The following is an 18,449-nucleotide window of genomic DNA, read 5'->3' as shown; positions in this document are numbered from 1 at the left end:
TTAATTTTAATTTAATTTAATGTAATGGTTTTCTTTTGTTTTCTTTGACTTTGTAATTTAATTTAATTTAATTTAATTTAATTTAATTTAATTTAATGGTACAAACCATGTTGGACTCATCTGTTTACACACATGAACCCGCCCCGCTCAGGACACACACAAACGAGCGCGCCGCCCCTCGCTGAGTTTGCTCGCACTTTCCAACGCTGTCACCTGATGGGTGACGTCACGCGAACCAAACGCCTCCTTCTCCGAAGATGCTCAACGTACGCGAGGATGCTGCGTGGGCGGGGCTAAGAGCAACTATCGAAGATCAAATAACGGCCGCAGACACGCTGTGTCCACTCGGTTTGCTGGTCAAGCTTTTTGACTCCGAAGTGGGCATCTTCGTTTTTTTGTACATCTCACTTCCGTGTTTGCTGTCTTCTCACGAAATACTTCATCTTCTCATAAAACATACAAATAAACAAGTAAGTAACCAAAATACACCATTTTTATATGTCTGTATCTAATTAATGTGCCGTTATCACCGGTTATAAGGACCAGTGTTGGTTATTTTAACTAACGTTGAACACTGAACTCGCTGCTGCCATGTATAAACAAACGTTAGTTAACGCTAGCTAACTTCGACTGCGTTTGACACCAGTGAGGAAACATTAGCTAAACTTGTTTGCTACAAGTGATTACTGATATTGTGCCTCACGTTACATTACCAGTATTAAACATAGTCTCTCCGGTCTAACTTGTGGTAATAAGAAATGAGGATGACCTATTCACAAGTGGCCTGTTGTTACTTGAAGCCATTATGTTACCGTCAGGTTAGGTTAGCTAGCTAAGGTGCGATGACACCAAAACAGCTGGATGAATAATTGAGTGCTTAAACGAACCTTAACAGACCTGACAGTGACAGTTATCTAACGTTACCATCCAATAATGCTGTCACTAATAACCATATGGTGTCAAATGTTTCTATTCATGTCCTCATGTGAAGTTGTAAAGTCAGAACTGGTGATAATAAGCTCGTGTGGTGGCTTTATATCTGAAACTGTGAATAAATAAAGTTCTGCTTTAAAGCCTTATTCATAACTTATCTATGTAGTTATGAAAATATAAGCTAATTGTGTACTTATGCTAACAGTGCTAACAGTCACGAGGTTTGTTTTGGCAACGTCACACCCAGTCATCAGCCCTCAGTGTGTGCACTGACTGACATGATGTCATACTGTTTCAGGTGTTAACTCTAAGATGGCTATGGTGAAGAGTGGCTGGCTTCATCGACAGAGTGAGTATTCAGAAATAGCATCAACAGCTTATTAACAGTGGGATGTAAGTACATTTACCCAATTACTGTACTTAAGAATAACTTCAAGGTACTTGTACTTTACTTGAGTATTTCTATTGAATGCAGCTTTATACTTCTACTCCACTACATCTCAGAGGAGAAGACTGTACTTTCTACTTCATTACATTTGTTGGACAGCTGTAGTTACTTTACAGATCACAGTTTTCCATACCCCTTCTGTATCTCCAGATGTATTGATTTTGAATGTTTGTGATAAACTGAATCTCTGCGTTCCAATACCCACACTGCCATACTTTATAGTATGCCAGAAAAAGACTTAGTATGTCCCAATACACACTATGTGAAACGCAGCATGCCAAAAGTACCAGGATGTTCTAGTACAACTGGTTGTATTTTGCAGTATGCCGTCCTCTGCACAGAAGACGGCTTGACATCTCATTGACCGCTGTCAGAAGTCGCAATGACAGATGACACTCAAGCCATCCATCAAACATTAGCAAATATTACAAACAGGACACAACTATAAAAATAACAATGACATAACTCCACTGTCGCAAATAAAATATGTTCGAATCTACAATCTGTGCAGTTATAACTTAAAAGTTAAACATATATTGCAAAGTAACAACAGCACAGCTCTCTGGGTTGATTTCCATCTCTGGCGAACTTGGTGAGTGGCGTTTGTTTTATCTCCAAGGTAACGGATATAAAAGCAAGAAGGTCAAAGTTCAGGGTGTGATGTGAGAAAGTAGTATGTCCTGATTGTGTGCATACTGCATGCAACAGTACGTACATTTTAGGGGCAGCTGCAGCACCTACTCAAAGTAAAAAGAAAAAGTATGCATTGAGAGTGTGTTAAGAAAATTCTCCTACTTCTTAAAGGTCCAGTGTGTTGGATTCAGGAGCATCTGTTACAGAAATATATGGAATATATTAGTTTTCATTAGTTTATAATCACATAAAACTAAGAATCGTTGTGTATTCGTATGATGCATTGCTGTGAATTAAACAACCCAGCCGTATGTAATAGAGTAAAAATTGGCATGGCCTTAAACATCTACGGCAGTAAAATGCAACATACACATTAATGTAGCCGTGATATTATAGTGACGTAGTTACTGCACAAAGAGTACTTTTACTTTTTGTACTTTTAAGTACATTTTGCTGATTATACTTACATATTTTTACTGAAGTAAGGTTTTGAATGCAGGACTCACAGGCTACTGATGGTGGAGTACTATCACAGTGTTAGTTAATACTTCTTCCCCCACTGCTCATTAAATGCTGTCTAAAGATGCTGGTACTCTTGGTGTGATACATAGTATAAACAAAATAAGTTTGGATTGAACTTGACTGTGTCATATTTTCATTAAAGGTACCATACTGCGTCGGTGGAAGAGGAATTGGTTTGACTTGTGGGCTGACGGACGACTCGTGTTCTACAATGATCAACAGCGGCGTGACATGGAGGATGACATCCACATGAGGGTCGACTGCATTAACATCCGCAACTCTGCTGCTTGTCAAGGTGCTTGTCATCTGCCACATGAGGATATCATTGGCTGAATGAAACTTTTGTTCATAATTTTAACCGTGTCACCTCTCTGTTTGTTCTGCTGTATTGCCTCTCAGATCTGAACCCACCGGAGGGGAAGATGCGCGATGCCTTGCTCCAGATAGTGTGCAGAGACGGACGGGTCATCAGCCTGTGTGCGGACAGTGCAGACGATGCCCTGTAAGACAACACATACATACTGAGGCGTTATATCAATTTGATGAATTATTTTGGCCTGATTGAATGTTGTAGTTTAAGGTATTAGTCTAATATTATTTTACATCCAAGATGACTTTCACTTTGTGTTGCAGGGCGTGGACCATGGCACTTCAGGATGCCAGAATTAATGCGGTGAGTTTCTGCCACATCTTGAATCACATGACTTGTTTACCAAAATAATGACAGGAACAGCTGTAAAAAGTGCGGGGGACATGCCCCACGCATACCCCGCGTCCGCTACGCCCATGCACACCAGTGTCTTTAAGTGGGTTTTCCAGGATTCTCCTCTGTTTGTCCGAACATGATGTAGCTCAGTTATGTTCGTGTTCATTCCCAGCCTTCAGGTGAGGTGGCTTCATTTGTGTTTTTTTTTTTTAGATGGTCACTGCACCTCAGATCGGCTTTGCACAGGACGTGATGGCATCTGCTCCCCCACCCTACTCAGAATATGCTCCTCCACCTCAGGTAAAGATGTTTCACACAGATGTTTTATGTACCTGTGTATTGCAGGCTAAAGCATGGTTTCCTTTACCCAATAAATTGGTCACATTTTGAATTTTATGAATCCCTGAATAGTATTGTTATGAATGTTTTACAGGAAAAAGTCTTTATAATTACAAGTCACTATGTGCATCTGCAACAGCTGACAGGCAAGGTTAAAGGCATCAAAAACTAAACTTTTGGTTAGGTTATGCACAATATGATTTACTGTATTTAGAATTTGCACGCTGCATCACCTTCGCTTTATATGTTGTACAACACAGTAAGGTTTGGTTTGAGGTGATCCTTCTCAAAGGGCTGCTCCAGAATCTTTCTTTATATCATTCTATAGCTTCCTAGTAGTGTTGCTTATTTATTCAAATCTGGAAATTCAAATTTTTGTGTAAGTTAGTCTATTTTAGTGTCAGAATGCTATTTTCCCAAGCCTGTCTAAAAACGTTCTCCCACGTGATCTGCCATAGGTGTCTGCATGATTACATTGCTACATATAGACTGTTAACTGTTGCTGAGGTTTTAAAAATCACAACAACACAAAGCAACTAAACTTAAAAAAATATGTGTCTGTCAGTGGAGTCTGGTGACTTTGAAGGGGGTCATAAACAGCTCCAGTCCCCTCTCAGATCAGGGTTTCTGCTGGCAGGGTTAAGCAGTAAAAATAATGTAAATATAGCATACACTTTAACTGATATTAATATTTCAAGGTGGCTAAAATACATGTTGCTGCTGCCCCCGTCCACAGCCACCAGACTGTTTTGACAGACTCAGTAATTTGACCTCGCAGGACACAAGGAGTTGCTGGGCCTCTGATGCCTCTGATTGGTTTAGTTTGTTTGTGTTATTGTGTGACTTTCGGATCCGAACTAACGTCTGTGCTGTGCCATCTGCAGTGAAAAAGCATTGTTAGATTATATTGAATCTCAAAGTGTCTTCACTCAGCACCACCTTCTCCCTCCAAGCTCAAACCTTCCCAGCTAACACTTTCCTCCTTCTCTCGTCTAACACTGTCAGTGAACGGCATGTGGGGTTGAGGGAGGGCCTCAGGGCTGTAACCTATGTCACTGCTTTTCACTAACGGCTGAGTGGGAGTTTCCATTTGTAGAACACAGACATGAGCACAGATGGGCCCACCCTTTAGGGAAAACCAAGCTAACAACAACAAAAAGACTGCTGCCTAACAACAGACAAAGTTAAAGCCTACCACCATCTACTGGTGGAATCATGGAAGTGTTTAAAAGCTCCACCAAGCAGCGTTTATGACATTTAACACTGAATCAAACAATGTGAATGGCTTGCTGGCATCCCCAAAAGGATCAGTAGAGTTGTCATGGTGTTTCTGTCTGTCATTATTCAGCAGGTTTACGCCCCAGGCCCGTACGGAGAATATGTTGCACCTCCACCACATGCCACACAGATTGTATACTCTGCTGACGGGCAGCCCTACGCTGTAGCATATCCTTACCAGTACCAAGGTAAATATTAAGCATTTCTCAGAGTACATGGAGGAGGAAACCATCATACCAAACTTGACTGAGATGTCATGTTGCTTCTGATCTCTCTAGGTGCGTACCCCGCTCCTGGAGTGAACCACGTTGTGATCCGAGAACGCCAGCGTGAAGACGGAGGAGACGTGGCTTTGGGCATGCTCGCCGGAGCAGCGACTGGTTTGGCCCTCGGCTCTCTCTTCTCAGTCTTCTAGTGTCAGGATTAACGTACAACTATTAGCACAGCGTCCCCTCTTATTAGCAGCATTTGGCTTCTTCTCTGTGCCGTCACAGGAGTCGGAGTGAAATGTGTCTGTTGGGCTACTACCATCTATGAAGCATGATTGTGATGGGCAGTGATTTCCTCCCTATGTGTTCTATATATACAGAGTAAATACTGTTAGCACTTTCTCATATGCCCTGTGTGGCAGCTTCCCAACCCTCTTTGTGTTGTCTGAATATGAATGTTCTTAACCAAAAAACACAACTATTACTCACTTTTTAAGAGTCATTTAAACAACAGGAAAAACACTACTCCTTATATGTACTGTATATTTCAGGTCCTTGTTGTTTTTCAAGTTATGTCTGTTTCATGGAGCACATTTGTCCTTTATATTTATCTAAGTATCTTAATAGCCATAAATGTGTGTGTGTGTGTGTGTGTGTGTGTGTGTGTGTGTGTGTGTGTGTGTGTGTGTGTATTTGTTTTTTTTTTTTTTACAGGTTTTGAGTTTGCCTCGGTACCTTTTACTTTACTTTAACATGTATAACTTGTCTGTTATGGTCGTGAATATGCAGTGTTTCCTTCAGCTCTTCAGGTTATTTGTGGTGGAGGCAGGCTGAGACGAGACACACATAAAGCAATAATCACTTACACTGTAGCGTTTTGAGGTACCTGTTTGAAATCTGGTCGTGATGGATGCCTGATGTCGTCACCACAATTAAGTCTATGTGTGAGGAAACACTGGCGTTACAACAATGTGCTTTGAAGTGAAAAGGGACGTCACTCCTAATGCTGCGTTCACATGAAATCAAGGAGACGGCAGACGGCAAACTGGAGATCATTTTAGTGGACGAGAGCTGGACGGTAATATTTGGTGAGATGGAAGATGGCAAAATATTAAAATATTTTAACGTTTGCCATCCTCCACGATGAAATTTAGAGCCGGATGTTACATAGCTTCCTTAAAACACAGATGATCTGGACATTTCTAGAAAAAATACATAAAATAATTAACCTGAAATTATTTTATTTAATATAAATAATTCTTTGTAGGCAGTATGGCATCGCCATTGCAACATACCATTCTGTCGGGCTGTTTTCCCCGTGTGTTGCCCGCCTGCTGTCTACCGCCTGATTCCCTGTGAACGCAGCATAATGCATGCATATTTGCATGCATTATTTATGGTCTTTTTTCATTGGCAGCTGTTGTATCATACGTTTTATTTCATTTAAAATGTGTTTGAATTTTCATTTCAGCAGGCTCAGTGCAGCAGTTTACTCAAACACCAGTCAGGTCGATGAGTCTTTTGAGTTTCAGTTACATTTCAGTCGGCCTGGACTTTTATTTATCACTCCAAATGACTTAAATATTGTACGTTTTCTCCATTATTCACGTGACTTATGACAGCATTTACTCACTTTGAAATATCAACTTCTGCTTAGTAGAAAACAATTTGGTCTGCTCTTCAAAAACTCTGCATATCTTTATTAATGACACTAACACACAAGATGTTTAAGACTTCTAGTTCCACATCGTTTCATTTCAGCATCAGCTTGTGCAAGCAGCATAACATTGATGTCATTTTTCTACAGGTCTCAAATTGTTTAAAGATGTGAAATTAACCTGTTATATTTCTCCTATCAAATGTACTAATTAAATTATGATCTATCCTGCATTTAGAGTACAAATATGACAGTTAACTAAGAGATGTATTTTAACAATTAAATATATTCACAAAGTTAATTAACGAGGACTCCTGTTGTTTTTCTTTGTGTTATTTATTTAACCCTGAGACTTGAGTTCACAGAACATGTCGTAGAGGATACAACAAAAGTGCAAATGACCACCTTCACAAGTTTTATTTATGTAAACCGTAAGAAACCTCTGAACCCCAAAAACAGACTCTTTAAATAAAGACATATTTCAGAACATACAGCAACTGACTACTGAGGTCTGAAACTATATGAGAGCAGAACATGTATGCAAAGACAGAATTTAAAGATGCTTTTAAAGGAATATTGTGCAAAATTTTGATTCCTTTAAATTCAGTAACTCAATAGAAACCCTCCAAAGGTGTTTTACATGTTTAAAAGAGAGCTGACATTCTTAAATATTCTAGTATAAATTCCCATTTTCAAAAGCAAACCCTGAAACTGATTCTGTTGAGTGCAATATAACCCCCTTAGACTATATCAGGAGGTATGTAGTGATGAGTGTGCATTTACCTGATGTATATGTTGAAGGACAGTGAGTGATTAAGTTTTCTTTCAAGATTATGACTTTGGTCTGAGAGATGCAAAATAAAACCAGCAAGTAAAAGAAATATATAAGCTAAGAAAAGAGTGGATGTAAACAAGAGCATCAGTGGATTGACTAATAAACAGTGCTGAAACAGTTGATTAGTGGATTGGTAAAAAAGTCGACAATTAGGTGTTTGATCATTGATTAATCGTTTTAGTCAGTTCTCCAGTAAAAACAGCAATTTCATATCCAACTTAAACCTTAAAGGAACACTTAATGCCCTATCTATTGACCCTTCGCTAAGTCCTGCCCCTGGATGCAGTAACTTAATTTAGATTTTTGATCGCCAATCAAATTTGAAAAGTAAGAATTTTGGGCTCCAGTCAACCTTTTATGGACATTTTCCACCATTTTTTACTCTTTTTAGACCAAACGATGAATCAATTTATCACAAGCACAACTGACAGTGAAAAGAATAGTTAGTTGCAGTCTTATTAACGAGTAGAGTGCGAGTGTTTTTAGCCTTCTTGACCAAAATCCTCTGTAAACTTCTTCAGCTTGTCCAAGTCCTGCTCGTTCACCGTCGGCTTGGTGTTTGCCAGTGACCTCAGCATGTCAGGCTGCACGGAAAATATCACGGAAGTCACTGTAAATGCTGATCACTGCAGTTTGTGCTTTTCAGTACCACTCATGGAAATAACATGCACTTCTAGACACTTATAGTGTTTTCTTACCATGGACACGACTGGCTCTAGAAGTTTATCCCCAGGAACGTCCACCCACGTCATCTCTATGGCGTTGGGCTCACCGGGCAAGCACGGAGTCAGGAGGTCGTCCACCACAACATCGGGATTGTTCCATAAAGACCCGCGAACCTTAATTAGGGTGTGTTTGTGTGGGCATGGACAGAAGTAAGGACAAAGACACCTTTTCTCTCAGCTTCAAACAGGACAGGTTAGTGTGTTAGTGTGTTTTTACCTTTTTGAAGTGAGTGGCTGACTGAACCTTCCTGACAGGCTGCATGAGGGCGTCCCTAACGATAATACTAATGTCCGCCCCGGAGTAGCCCTCTGTCTTCTTGCCCAGAGTGATGAAGTCCGCCTCTGTCAGTTCGTTGGGGGTGGAGCCCAGGTGCAGTTTGAACATGAAGGAGCGAGCATGCTCCTCGGGCAGAGGAATGTAGATTCGCTTTTCAAACCTAAAACAGACAGAAGAATCTATCAACCATTATGAAGAGATACATGAACTGATGTTTTAACTACAGGAAAGATGGAAGAGTTGTGTGAGACTGCAAAATTACTAAAACTAGTTTAAAACCATGCCTAAGAGCTTCGTCCTTTTTATCCCAAATCAGTCAGAACGTTGTGATCAACAACATTCATCAACAATGTCCTTAGTTTTTGGATTCTTCGTTCACCGGAGGCATGAAAGACAATTGTTCATCCATTCCATCCATCCACCCATTTTCATCTGCTTATCCGGGTCCAGGTCGTGGGGGCAGCAGGCCCAGCAAAGCAAACCAGACGTCCCTCTCCCCAGCAACGCTTTCCAGCTCCTCCTGGGGGACCCCGAGGCGCTCCCAGGCCAGATGAGATTTATAATCCCTACAGCGTGTTCTGGGTCTGCCCCGGGGCCTCCTACCAGTGGGACGTGCCCAGAACACCTCTAACAGGAGGCGCCCAGGAGGATCCTGATCAGATGCCCAAACCGCCTTAACTAAGCCCTTTCGACACGAAGGAGCAGCGGCTCTACTCCAAGCTCCCTCCAGATGTCCGAGCTCCTCACCCTACCTCTAAGGCTGAGCCCAAACACCCTACAGAGGAAACTGATTTTGGCCGCTTGTATCTCATTCTTTCGGTCACTACCCAGAGCTCATGACCATAGGTGAGCGTTGGGACGTAAATCGAAAGCTTCGCCTTCTGGCTCAGCTCCCTCAAGACAAATATTGTCTTTACAAATTCATATAACACAGTGTGAGGAATTACCAAAGTAAATGTAACTAACCTTCTCCTGATCGCTGAGTCCAGTGTCCATGGTATGTTTGTGGCTCCGAGGACCAGGATTCCCTCATTGTCGTTTCCAACACCTGAAGAAGAATGATTCTTGCACTTTACAAACAAAATACTGATATTTCGATTTCAGCTCACATCTTCAGGTAATCTCCTCTTGCTCACCTTGCATCTGGACGAGGAACTCTGTCTTGATTCTGCGCGCTGCTTCACTCTCGTTCTCGCTCCTGGAGCCGCAGAGGGAGTCGATCTCATCGATGAAAATGATCGATGGCTTGTTTTCTCGGGCTAAACTGAACAGGTTCTTCACCAGCCTGGAGAGAGACAGAAGGTGGAGATCATTGTCAAGTTTGTTGTATCGCAGATTAATCATCATGTAAAGAACTCAAGCCTCACTTTTCACTTTCGCCCAACCACTTGGACACGAGGTCGGAGGAGGAGATGGAGAAGAAGGTGGAGTTGTTGGCTTCTGTGGCCACTGCCTTGGCCAGATAGGACTTCCCTGTTCCTGGAGGTCCGAACAGAAGGATCCCCCGCCAAGGAGTTCGCTTTCCTACACAAATAAAAACCATATCGTTAAATACTATTTATTTTCAGGAGGTTTAAAGTCAGCTCTTGTTTTCAGTACCTTGGAACAGATGGGGGAATTTAATGGGCAGGATCACAGCCTCTTTCAAGGCTTCTTTAGCACCCTCAAGTCCAGCTACATCGTCCCACTTAATGTTTGGCTTTTCCATGACGATGGCACCTGTAAGAGGGAGGGGTGATTGTTACATGGAAGCATTGATAATTTTCTGAAATGTCATGCATTGCTAATATTTTGCACATCATATTTAAAGGCATACTATGCAGGAACTGTCTGTAAACACAACATTAAAACTCGGCCCCTCCTCCCTTCACTGCTTCTATGTACTCTGCAAGTTACCGAGCTATTTTGGGAGCCTTACATTTGGTGATGTAATCACCAATAGTCATTTACTTTTATCTACCTGTCCAACAGAAAAGAGGTCAGCTCTGCATTGCTCTTCATCCACATCCTCTCCCTCAGTGCATGCCAGCAAAAGTGGGAGCCAACCCCAGAATCCTCCTCGTTTTGGAACGAGCCTTGTCCGCTTGGCATTTCGCCTCGCTATATTTGCATTTTTTTTTTTGTTGCTGTGTCCGCACTTCTCACGCTTCCCCTTGCATGTGTATTGTCACTACGTGGTGCAACCAGTTTATTAGGTTCCAACCTCACCTGCGGTCACTGGCAGGGGGTTACACACCTGACCGCAGCAAAGTAAGATAAAAATACAGACAGAGGGAGAGGTCTCTGCGGATTAATCACCCATCATACTTGGGAACTGAGACAAATCGTGTCCTGCCAAAAAAGGAGACCCTTAAAATTATTTGTTTCTGAAATTAAACATTATTTTAAAGAATTTAGATAAATGAAATAAATATGATTCATTAAATATTTTCATCTGCTTTCATTTTTGAACTCCTAAACTTGCCCAGTGCCTAAACACATTTCTCCCTGACGAGAACTCACTTCTTTAAAACAATTACAAAATGTGTTAAAAGCCTTCAAAACTAAAACAAACAGTACGCACTGAACATCGCTGTAACAATGTGCTGCTATAATCATCTTTGTTTTATTATACTGTATATTTTTGTAAATATTTTGCCCCTTTCAAGATGTGCTCCAGATTTTTGTCAACTCAGTCAGATTTTTACAAAAACATAATTTAATCCGGTGTAAAAGGTGTTAGCTAAATCCTAAGGACTCCTGTCTCACTTCCTGGTTTCTAAAAAGGTGGGAATGATGCTCAAGTACTGGCAAACTTTCTAGTTTTTGGTAAATTCATTAAATAATATTGCTACCAGGTTAGTCACAACTATAACATGTCAACTCGCTAGCCCTTCTGAGTCAATATTAAGAGATGATTATGATTTAAAAATTAGTATTTTGATTAGCATTAAGACAACCCTGAGCAGCTTTAAAAATAAAATGGCTTCTCACTGTGAGTGCAATGACATGAATAGATGTATAACTTTTTGTCAACTCTGTAAAACCTCAGCTCCGTCAGATCTTACCTCTGATATACATCATGTATAATATTTTAAACTAGAAAAGCACTCAGAGAGCGCAGACCTCTGCCAAGCAGCTCAGATTTCCCGCCATTTTATTATTTTATCCACTTCGCTTCAACCGATCACCACCAAAATTTTATCATGTGTTCCTTGTCCCATTATCGACATTTCCTGCAAATTTCATTAAAATCCGTTCAGAACATTTAGAGTTATTCTGCAGACAAACAAACAGGCAAACGCCGGTGAAAACATAACCTCATCAGCGGAGGTGAAAATCATTGGGAGGCTGGTCCATTACAAGGTTTAACAGACCAGACTTTGATCTTTTGAAATGTATGGAAAATGAAATGAACTGAAATTCCTGCACAGTGTATCTTTAACTGCTGCGTCTGCCTCTGTGTTCATGCAATGCAGTGACAGCGTCGTTCACCTGAGAGTTGATTTTGGAACTTCTTTTTCTCCGAGTCCTCCCCATCACTTTCATCCCTGAAATCAAATGGCAATATCAGGATTTATTGATACTTCACTGAACACTGAAATAATGACTTCTTTTTTCATGGATATGCAGTAACACTTGATTTCACAGATCCTATAGTTTTCAGGAGTTGTGTCCTAATTATAGGTGTGTTCAAATTAAATACTTAATTCTCTTTAACTGAAACCTGAAACATACAAATTTGACTACAAACACTTGCACACACCTTGACTATAAGGATACACATGCAGCTCTTCTTTATTAGTTATTCCTGTAATTAGGATTCCAGCTGTTCTTTCAAGGAGGCTCTTTTGGAATTAAGCATTTTCTTTAAAACTTAAAGGTAACCTGTGGAGTTTTTGGCCACCAGCAGCACTATGGAGGAATGTTTTTACGAATGGGACTCTGTCTTGTTTGTCTCGTGCATGACACAATACACATTATTATTCCTCTGATCTACCGATGGTGGTTATGGGTCAAGAAATGCAGAAATGTGCCAGTAAAGACGGGGAACATAAGACTGCTGGGACGTAAACATGGACGTAACCACTGCAGGTTTTAAACTGTTCAGAAAACTGGTTTTGCAAATGTTTTGTGTGGAGGGAAAAACATTCATCATGTCTGTCAGACCTAAAAGACACACATGATGCATTTGTTGAGGTTTGTTAACTTTGTGTGTTTACAAGAAAACTCCCCAGGGAAGCTAACAAGACTCAAACTACCCTCTCTGAACTCGCCTATAACACCGTAGATATTCTGCAGAAATGACCCTCATTAGTTTGAATTAAGACGAGTACTAAAGAAAGAACCACGGTAACAAACACTGAGATCTTGACTCACCCTTTATCACCAGACTCTTTGACGGGTTTGGCCGGAGGAGCCTTCTCCTTTTTCTTCAGATATTCCTTCAGCATCTCGGCTCTGCCCAGGTACTCGCCACACTTGGCTCTGATGCACTGCGCCGCCCGGTCACCCTTGACCTCATCTGCAACACAGCAAAACGCTTAGATCACAGCGCTGTGGTGAATCACACAAATATTGCAGAACTCAAACACTGATCGGCTCCTCACACTTGATGACATGGAGGAAGTACTGCACTGCATGCTCGTAACATTTGAGGGCCTCTTCGTAGTGTTTGGCTTTGTCCTCTGTTGCAGCTTTGGTGGCGAGATCTATAGCTTTCTGAGAACAACAGACGACATGAAAGAGAGGAACTTAGGAAACCACCTTGTTATATGTTATAAAGTTTTATAAGTAGTTAATAATGAGTTTATTAGTGGTTAATGAATAATTATTATTTATTTGAAGCTGATGATGTTAATAACTTCGGCATGTTTGCCACAAAATGGTTTGTGTTTATGGTTTTTATTTGGTAATAATGTTGTTATAAAAGTTAGAAGACATAATTTAACACTCTTTAATTAGTATATGATTTATTGACTATCAATAAAGCAATTACTTGCAACTTGCAAAAGTTTGTATGTGGGTGCTTTACTAGAAAATGGTACAGAAAGGGCAGAATTGAATGTTTTTTAAGAGCCTTTCAAGATAAATTTTAACCTAAATTTAAGACTGATTTTTGGACAAATAATCTTTTTCTTTGTCAAGCATCGCAGGTAAGTATATGAAGGTTAAATCGTAGAGTATGTATATACTGTACGTGGTCATGTTCAGAGGTAGGTTTTATGACAGAATATGGTCATAAGAGTGAGTTAAGTTGATCTACATTTTGCCAACAGGTACATACAAGCCAAAAAAATATTAAAAGTATTAGGTTTTAAGAGTTGTAAGAGCAGAAACATGGACTTAAATTACAGAAAATGCTTTGTTACGACTTCACAAATTCATAGTTGAGACTATTTAATGACTTATAAAGCCTAATGTTAATGTAATTGAATTTAAAACACAAATACATCACAGTAAAAATACTCCATTACAAGTTAAAGTCATTAAAAATGCATCAAATGTCTAAAAAGTGAGAGTATGATATATTAAAGTGAAGCATTTTACTGGTGTAACTGGTCCAAGTGGAGCTGGTTTTAATTACTTTGTGATTTAGTCCAGTGGTTACCAACCTGAGGAATCAGTCTCCTCCAAATGGTGACAAAATAAATCTGAGAGGTCGTGAGATGATTGACCAAAACAAAAAGTTTTGCTGCACAAATTTGCACTAGCTTTTTAAGTGAAATATTGATTAATCTGCCCTGCTCACGCCTCAGACAGTTATTTAAATTAAACAATAAGATATAAGTTTCACGGGCAAATATCTCTTTAGTGGAACAACTAAAAGCTCAAAGATGTCTGAAACGTTTCCATCATTTACCATTCATCTATAATTTTGTCACCCTGATGGTCTACACTATAATTTTACTGTGTGCTGTGTGTTGAGGTATTTCTTTTTTCCCAATTTGGTGGTGGTTTGTTTCTTATCAGATCGAGGGTCCAAGGACAACAGGTGTTGTATGTTGAACAGATTGTAAAGCTCCTTGAGGCAAATTGTGACTGGGCTAAAAAATGTAGGAGGTAAAAGACTGGGAACCACTGGTTAATGTAACAATGTGGTGTATTTTACAAGCTCATCAAATGATTTATATGCAAAATATGAATCTAAAAACTAACCAGCAGCTCATCTACACCTGTTAAATAAATGCAGTGAAGCAGAAAGTTCAGTGTTTCTCTTTAAACTTACATGTACAGTGGTGGAAAAAAGTTTTCGGACACCTTTAAAATTTTACACAATCTCAAATATTATCATGAAATATTTGTGGAAAAATCTTTTTTGTGTTTCAAAAGGTGTGGCTGCATTAGACAGATACAAACAAATACAAATTATATTTTTTTGTTTATTGTTTACAAGAAAAACTAACAAAACTAAATTCTTGACAGTTTCAATATGTCAGTTCTCAACATTGTCGGTATTAAAGTCAACAAATAACAGAGAATGTGTTCAAAACTGAACAAAAAATAAATAAACCATCACATCATCAAATTAATATTTAGTAGTCCTGCCATTGGCACGTAGTAGAGCTCTAATCCTGGCTGGCATGTTCCCCACGAGCCTTTCACACTGTTGAGGGGTAATCTTGTCCCATTCTTCTTGAATTACTGCTTTTAATTCTTCTAAATTCTTTATTTTATGCTTTGAAACAGACCTTTTGATAATCCACCACAGATTTTCAATGGGGCTCATGTCCGAGGATTGAGCTGGCCACTCTAAGACCTGGATACTGTGCTCCTGCAGCCAAGTTCTACTGGCCTTGGATGTGTGGCAAGGGGCATTATCTTGTTGAAACATCCAGTTTTTACCTCGACGGAACAGTGCACGCGCAGAAGGGAGCATGTGGGTTTGGAGAATGGTACAATACTTGGTAGAGTTCAATGTGCCATCACAGACAGTGAGATGACCAACACCAGCAGCACTCATGCATCCCCAAACCATGATACTGCCTCCACCATGCTTGACAGTAGGTACTGTACATGCTGGAGATAATGCTTCGCCTGGCCTTCATGCGTACCCTCACATTAGTAGGAGGAAGATAAAGCTGGAAACTGGACTCATCTGACCACAAAATCTTCTTCCAATTCCTGGCTGTCCAGTTCTTGTGTGCCTGGGCCCAACGACGCCGGGCTAACCTCTGTCTCTCATGGATCAGGGGCTTCTTGATAGCCTTGTAGGACCTTAAGCCATGATCTAAAAGTTGGCCACGTACAGTGCGAGTGGAACACTGGACATCAGTTTGGTTTGACCACTGCTGCTGAAGCTCCTGTGATGTCATTCGGCGGTTTTGCCTGCACATGTGGATCAGGATGCGGTCATTTCTTGCTGAAGAAACCCTTGGACGCCCAGATCTTGGTTTGTCTTCCAAGCTGTTGGTTCGTCTGTATTTCTGCAGAGTGTATCCACCTGCTGAAGGACTGCATCTGCACTTCCTGGCTATCTGGCGGCAGCTGTACCCTTCCTGGCTGAGAATCTTTATCTTCAGGCGTGTTTCCTGCGTTAGGTTCTTTGTTTTAGCCATTTTTGTGTCTGAAGAACTTTCAAATGGGCTGGCTTTATGTAGACACGAAGCTTGGCAACAAAAATTGTGTGTTTTAATAAAAAGAACGACCTTCATCACTGGTACCAAAATGACCCAATACTCAAAATTTCTTATTATTTTTATGGAACCAATCAATTTTAAGTTTTTAATGGCTTTTTTGGGAGTTATTTAGTATTTTGGCTGTGACTGTACTAAAAGAAATTGCACTTGAAGACCTAAGAGTGATTCTTAATGCAATATTTCACAAATGCATGGGGTGTCCGAAAACTTTTTTCCACCACTGTAGAAGCATAAAATACTCAAGTAGAGTACATCAAACCCTTTATATACAGTACTTTAATATTTACTTTTCACCATTATAAATGAGTAAACACAGGTCAAATGGACTCTGGGTATTATCATTAACTTGACAATCCAGAAAGCATTAATAAATGACTTTAAAAAACATTAATAAAACCATGAATCATCACTTCTACACCTGTGTACCGAATCAGCTCTTCTTTATATCTAAATAAACGAACTTCTATGCGTTGAATTTGCCATTTTACAACATTTAAAGCTGACAGTTTATCAAAAAGCACAATCGTCAACGTCTCTTCTGATGTCACAGTCTTACGTAACCAGGTAAGTTAGCTAACTCGCTACAAGTTCATCACTCACCTGTAAATTACCTCCAGCCATTAGCCTGAGATGAGTCGGTCAAACTTAAACCTGTCGCGTTGAATAAACCTGTGAACCCGCTAACTGTTTATTTATCCTGTCGCCTACAACTTCAGTTTCATTGCACACAACAACTTCAGTCGCAAAGTCTCTTCCGCATCAACACAAAGTTGTTTGTCACTTCCGGGGTGGTCACGTGACAATGTTTTTGTCTCCTTCAGCAGCTGTGAGGTCATGTTTCAGTCATGCTGGTTTCACAGGCACATGGGAGGAGCGTTCATTAAAGGCTTTCTACAGGAAACTCCTGTCTCACAGAAACCTGATCACTTGAACCCAAACTTCTACATTTTTAACTCCCAGTCTTTACCAAGAGATCCTTTCTGGTAGAAAGCCCTCGAGGAAAATGTCTCCCAACTGCATCTCTCACCGAGCATATCTTTAACCCTTTGAAACCTGGAGCAACACCACTTTTCTTGTGCTGTTTTAAGACGCCTCTCTCAAGTATTTAAAGCCTAAAACTCTGAGAACATTGGTGCGTTTTATCTCAAGACCACGGGAAAAAGGCAACAAGCAACTTGGTAAGATATGTCCCACAAACTGCAAAAAGAAAAAAAATGGATTTATAAAATTATTTTTTTTTAAAAAAAGAAGTTTTTTAAGGCATAACTTTTTTTTCCTTTTTACTATTGTTAGTTTTTATTTTATTATTTTTTATTATTTAATTGTTTTACAGATTTTCTTGTTTTTGATTTTCTCTCACTTTTTTAAAACTACTTTCCCATATTTTTGAAAGAAAAGATCCAAGTGTGCATTTTCTGTTATTATTTTGGATCTAATAACTGTATGTCGAGTTATTCTAAGACACTGGGAGACAACAACAGCCTTGATGGTATTGAAAGAATTAATTAAAGGTTAATGCAATGGTGATAAAAGCATCTTATGAATATGCTCAGTGGAATGAATGGCAATCAGGAGAAAGGAGTATCTTCTTGGGACCAGTTATGGACTCATATCAAAGTGGAAGATAAGCCTACATAATTATGAATTGGAGTCCACCTCCATATTATAAAACATATGTGCCTTGTATTCTTGTATGCCCGGAAAATAATATGTGTATGCCATGTACTGAGCCTTTCAAACCAATAAAAAACGTGAATTATAAAAATTCAACAATAAAAAAGCATTTGTTGTCAATAAGGAGCGATATGTGAAACTACTTTCTAATTCTACGTTTAAAAAAAAAATGCATCAACACAATTAATATCTGCATGTTTTATAATATTTTTGTCTGGTGTTATATACCCCTAGCTCTCTGTATACTAACCCCTGTATACTGAATGTGTATTATGTTCGATATATTAAAGAACTAAAAAATCAGTTATGCTTTTGAAAACAAATATAATTCAGCGTTACTACAGAGATGTTGCACTGTTAATGACTTAATCATGATGATTTATTTTAACCTACTTTTGATAATAATGATTTTTGTCTAGTTAATGTGTTAATTTTTTTTTTTATTTTTTTTTTACCATATATTACTGATTTCTTTGACCTTATGATCTAGCTGCTTGTTTTAAACTGTGTCTAGTAAGGTGTCCTTGAGTACTTTGAAATGCACCTATGAATAAAACGTATTATTATTATTATTATTAAATAAATCAAACACAA

General features: G+C 39.5%; 2 protein-coding genes across 3 annotated transcripts; one reads left to right on the top strand and one right to left on the bottom strand.

The window, feature by feature from the left end:
• Positions 1-327: 327 nt before the first annotated feature.
• On the top strand, positions 328-7,026 carry plekhb2 (pleckstrin homology domain containing, family B (evectins) member 2). Of its 2 annotated transcripts, none has more exons than XM_049588621.1 (8): positions 328-470; positions 1,232-1,282; positions 2,679-2,831; positions 2,936-3,038; positions 3,170-3,209; positions 3,456-3,542; positions 4,933-5,047; positions 5,138-7,026. In XM_049588621.1, the coding sequence occupies exons 2-8, from the start codon at positions 1,246-1,248 to the stop codon at positions 5,272-5,274; spliced, it is 672 nt and encodes a 223-aa protein (XP_049444578.1). In that variant the 5' UTR covers positions 328-470; positions 1,232-1,245; the 3' UTR covers positions 5,275-7,026. The 2 variants fall into 2 exon arrangements, with proteins under 2 accessions (XP_049444578.1, XP_049444576.1); XM_049588619.1 differs by having other exon boundaries at positions 4,930-5,047.
• Positions 7,027-7,117: 91 nt separating this feature from the next.
• On the bottom strand, positions 7,118-16,974 carry LOC125896216 (vacuolar protein sorting-associated protein 4B-like). The gene is made up of 11 exons (XM_049588611.1): positions 16,782-16,974; positions 13,152-13,263; positions 12,922-13,066; positions 12,037-12,092; positions 10,162-10,281; positions 9,930-10,086; positions 9,699-9,847; positions 9,529-9,610; positions 8,503-8,722; positions 8,259-8,399; positions 7,118-8,144 (listed from the first exon to the last, which is right to left on the bottom strand). Exons 1-11 carry the CDS (start codon positions 16,800-16,802, stop codon positions 8,043-8,045), a joined length of 1,305 nt encoding a protein of 434 aa, XP_049444568.1. The 5' UTR covers positions 16,803-16,974; the 3' UTR covers positions 7,118-8,042.
• Between the last annotated feature and the right edge of the window lie 1,475 nt (positions 16,975-18,449).

This window comes from Epinephelus fuscoguttatus, linkage group LG10 (assembly GCF_011397635.1).
Source record: "Epinephelus fuscoguttatus linkage group LG10, E.fuscoguttatus.final_Chr_v1".
In the NCBI taxonomy this organism is placed as follows: domain Eukaryota; kingdom Metazoa; phylum Chordata; class Actinopteri; order Perciformes; family Serranidae; genus Epinephelus; species Epinephelus fuscoguttatus.
This window is presented reverse-complemented; position numbering and strand designations above follow the sequence as displayed.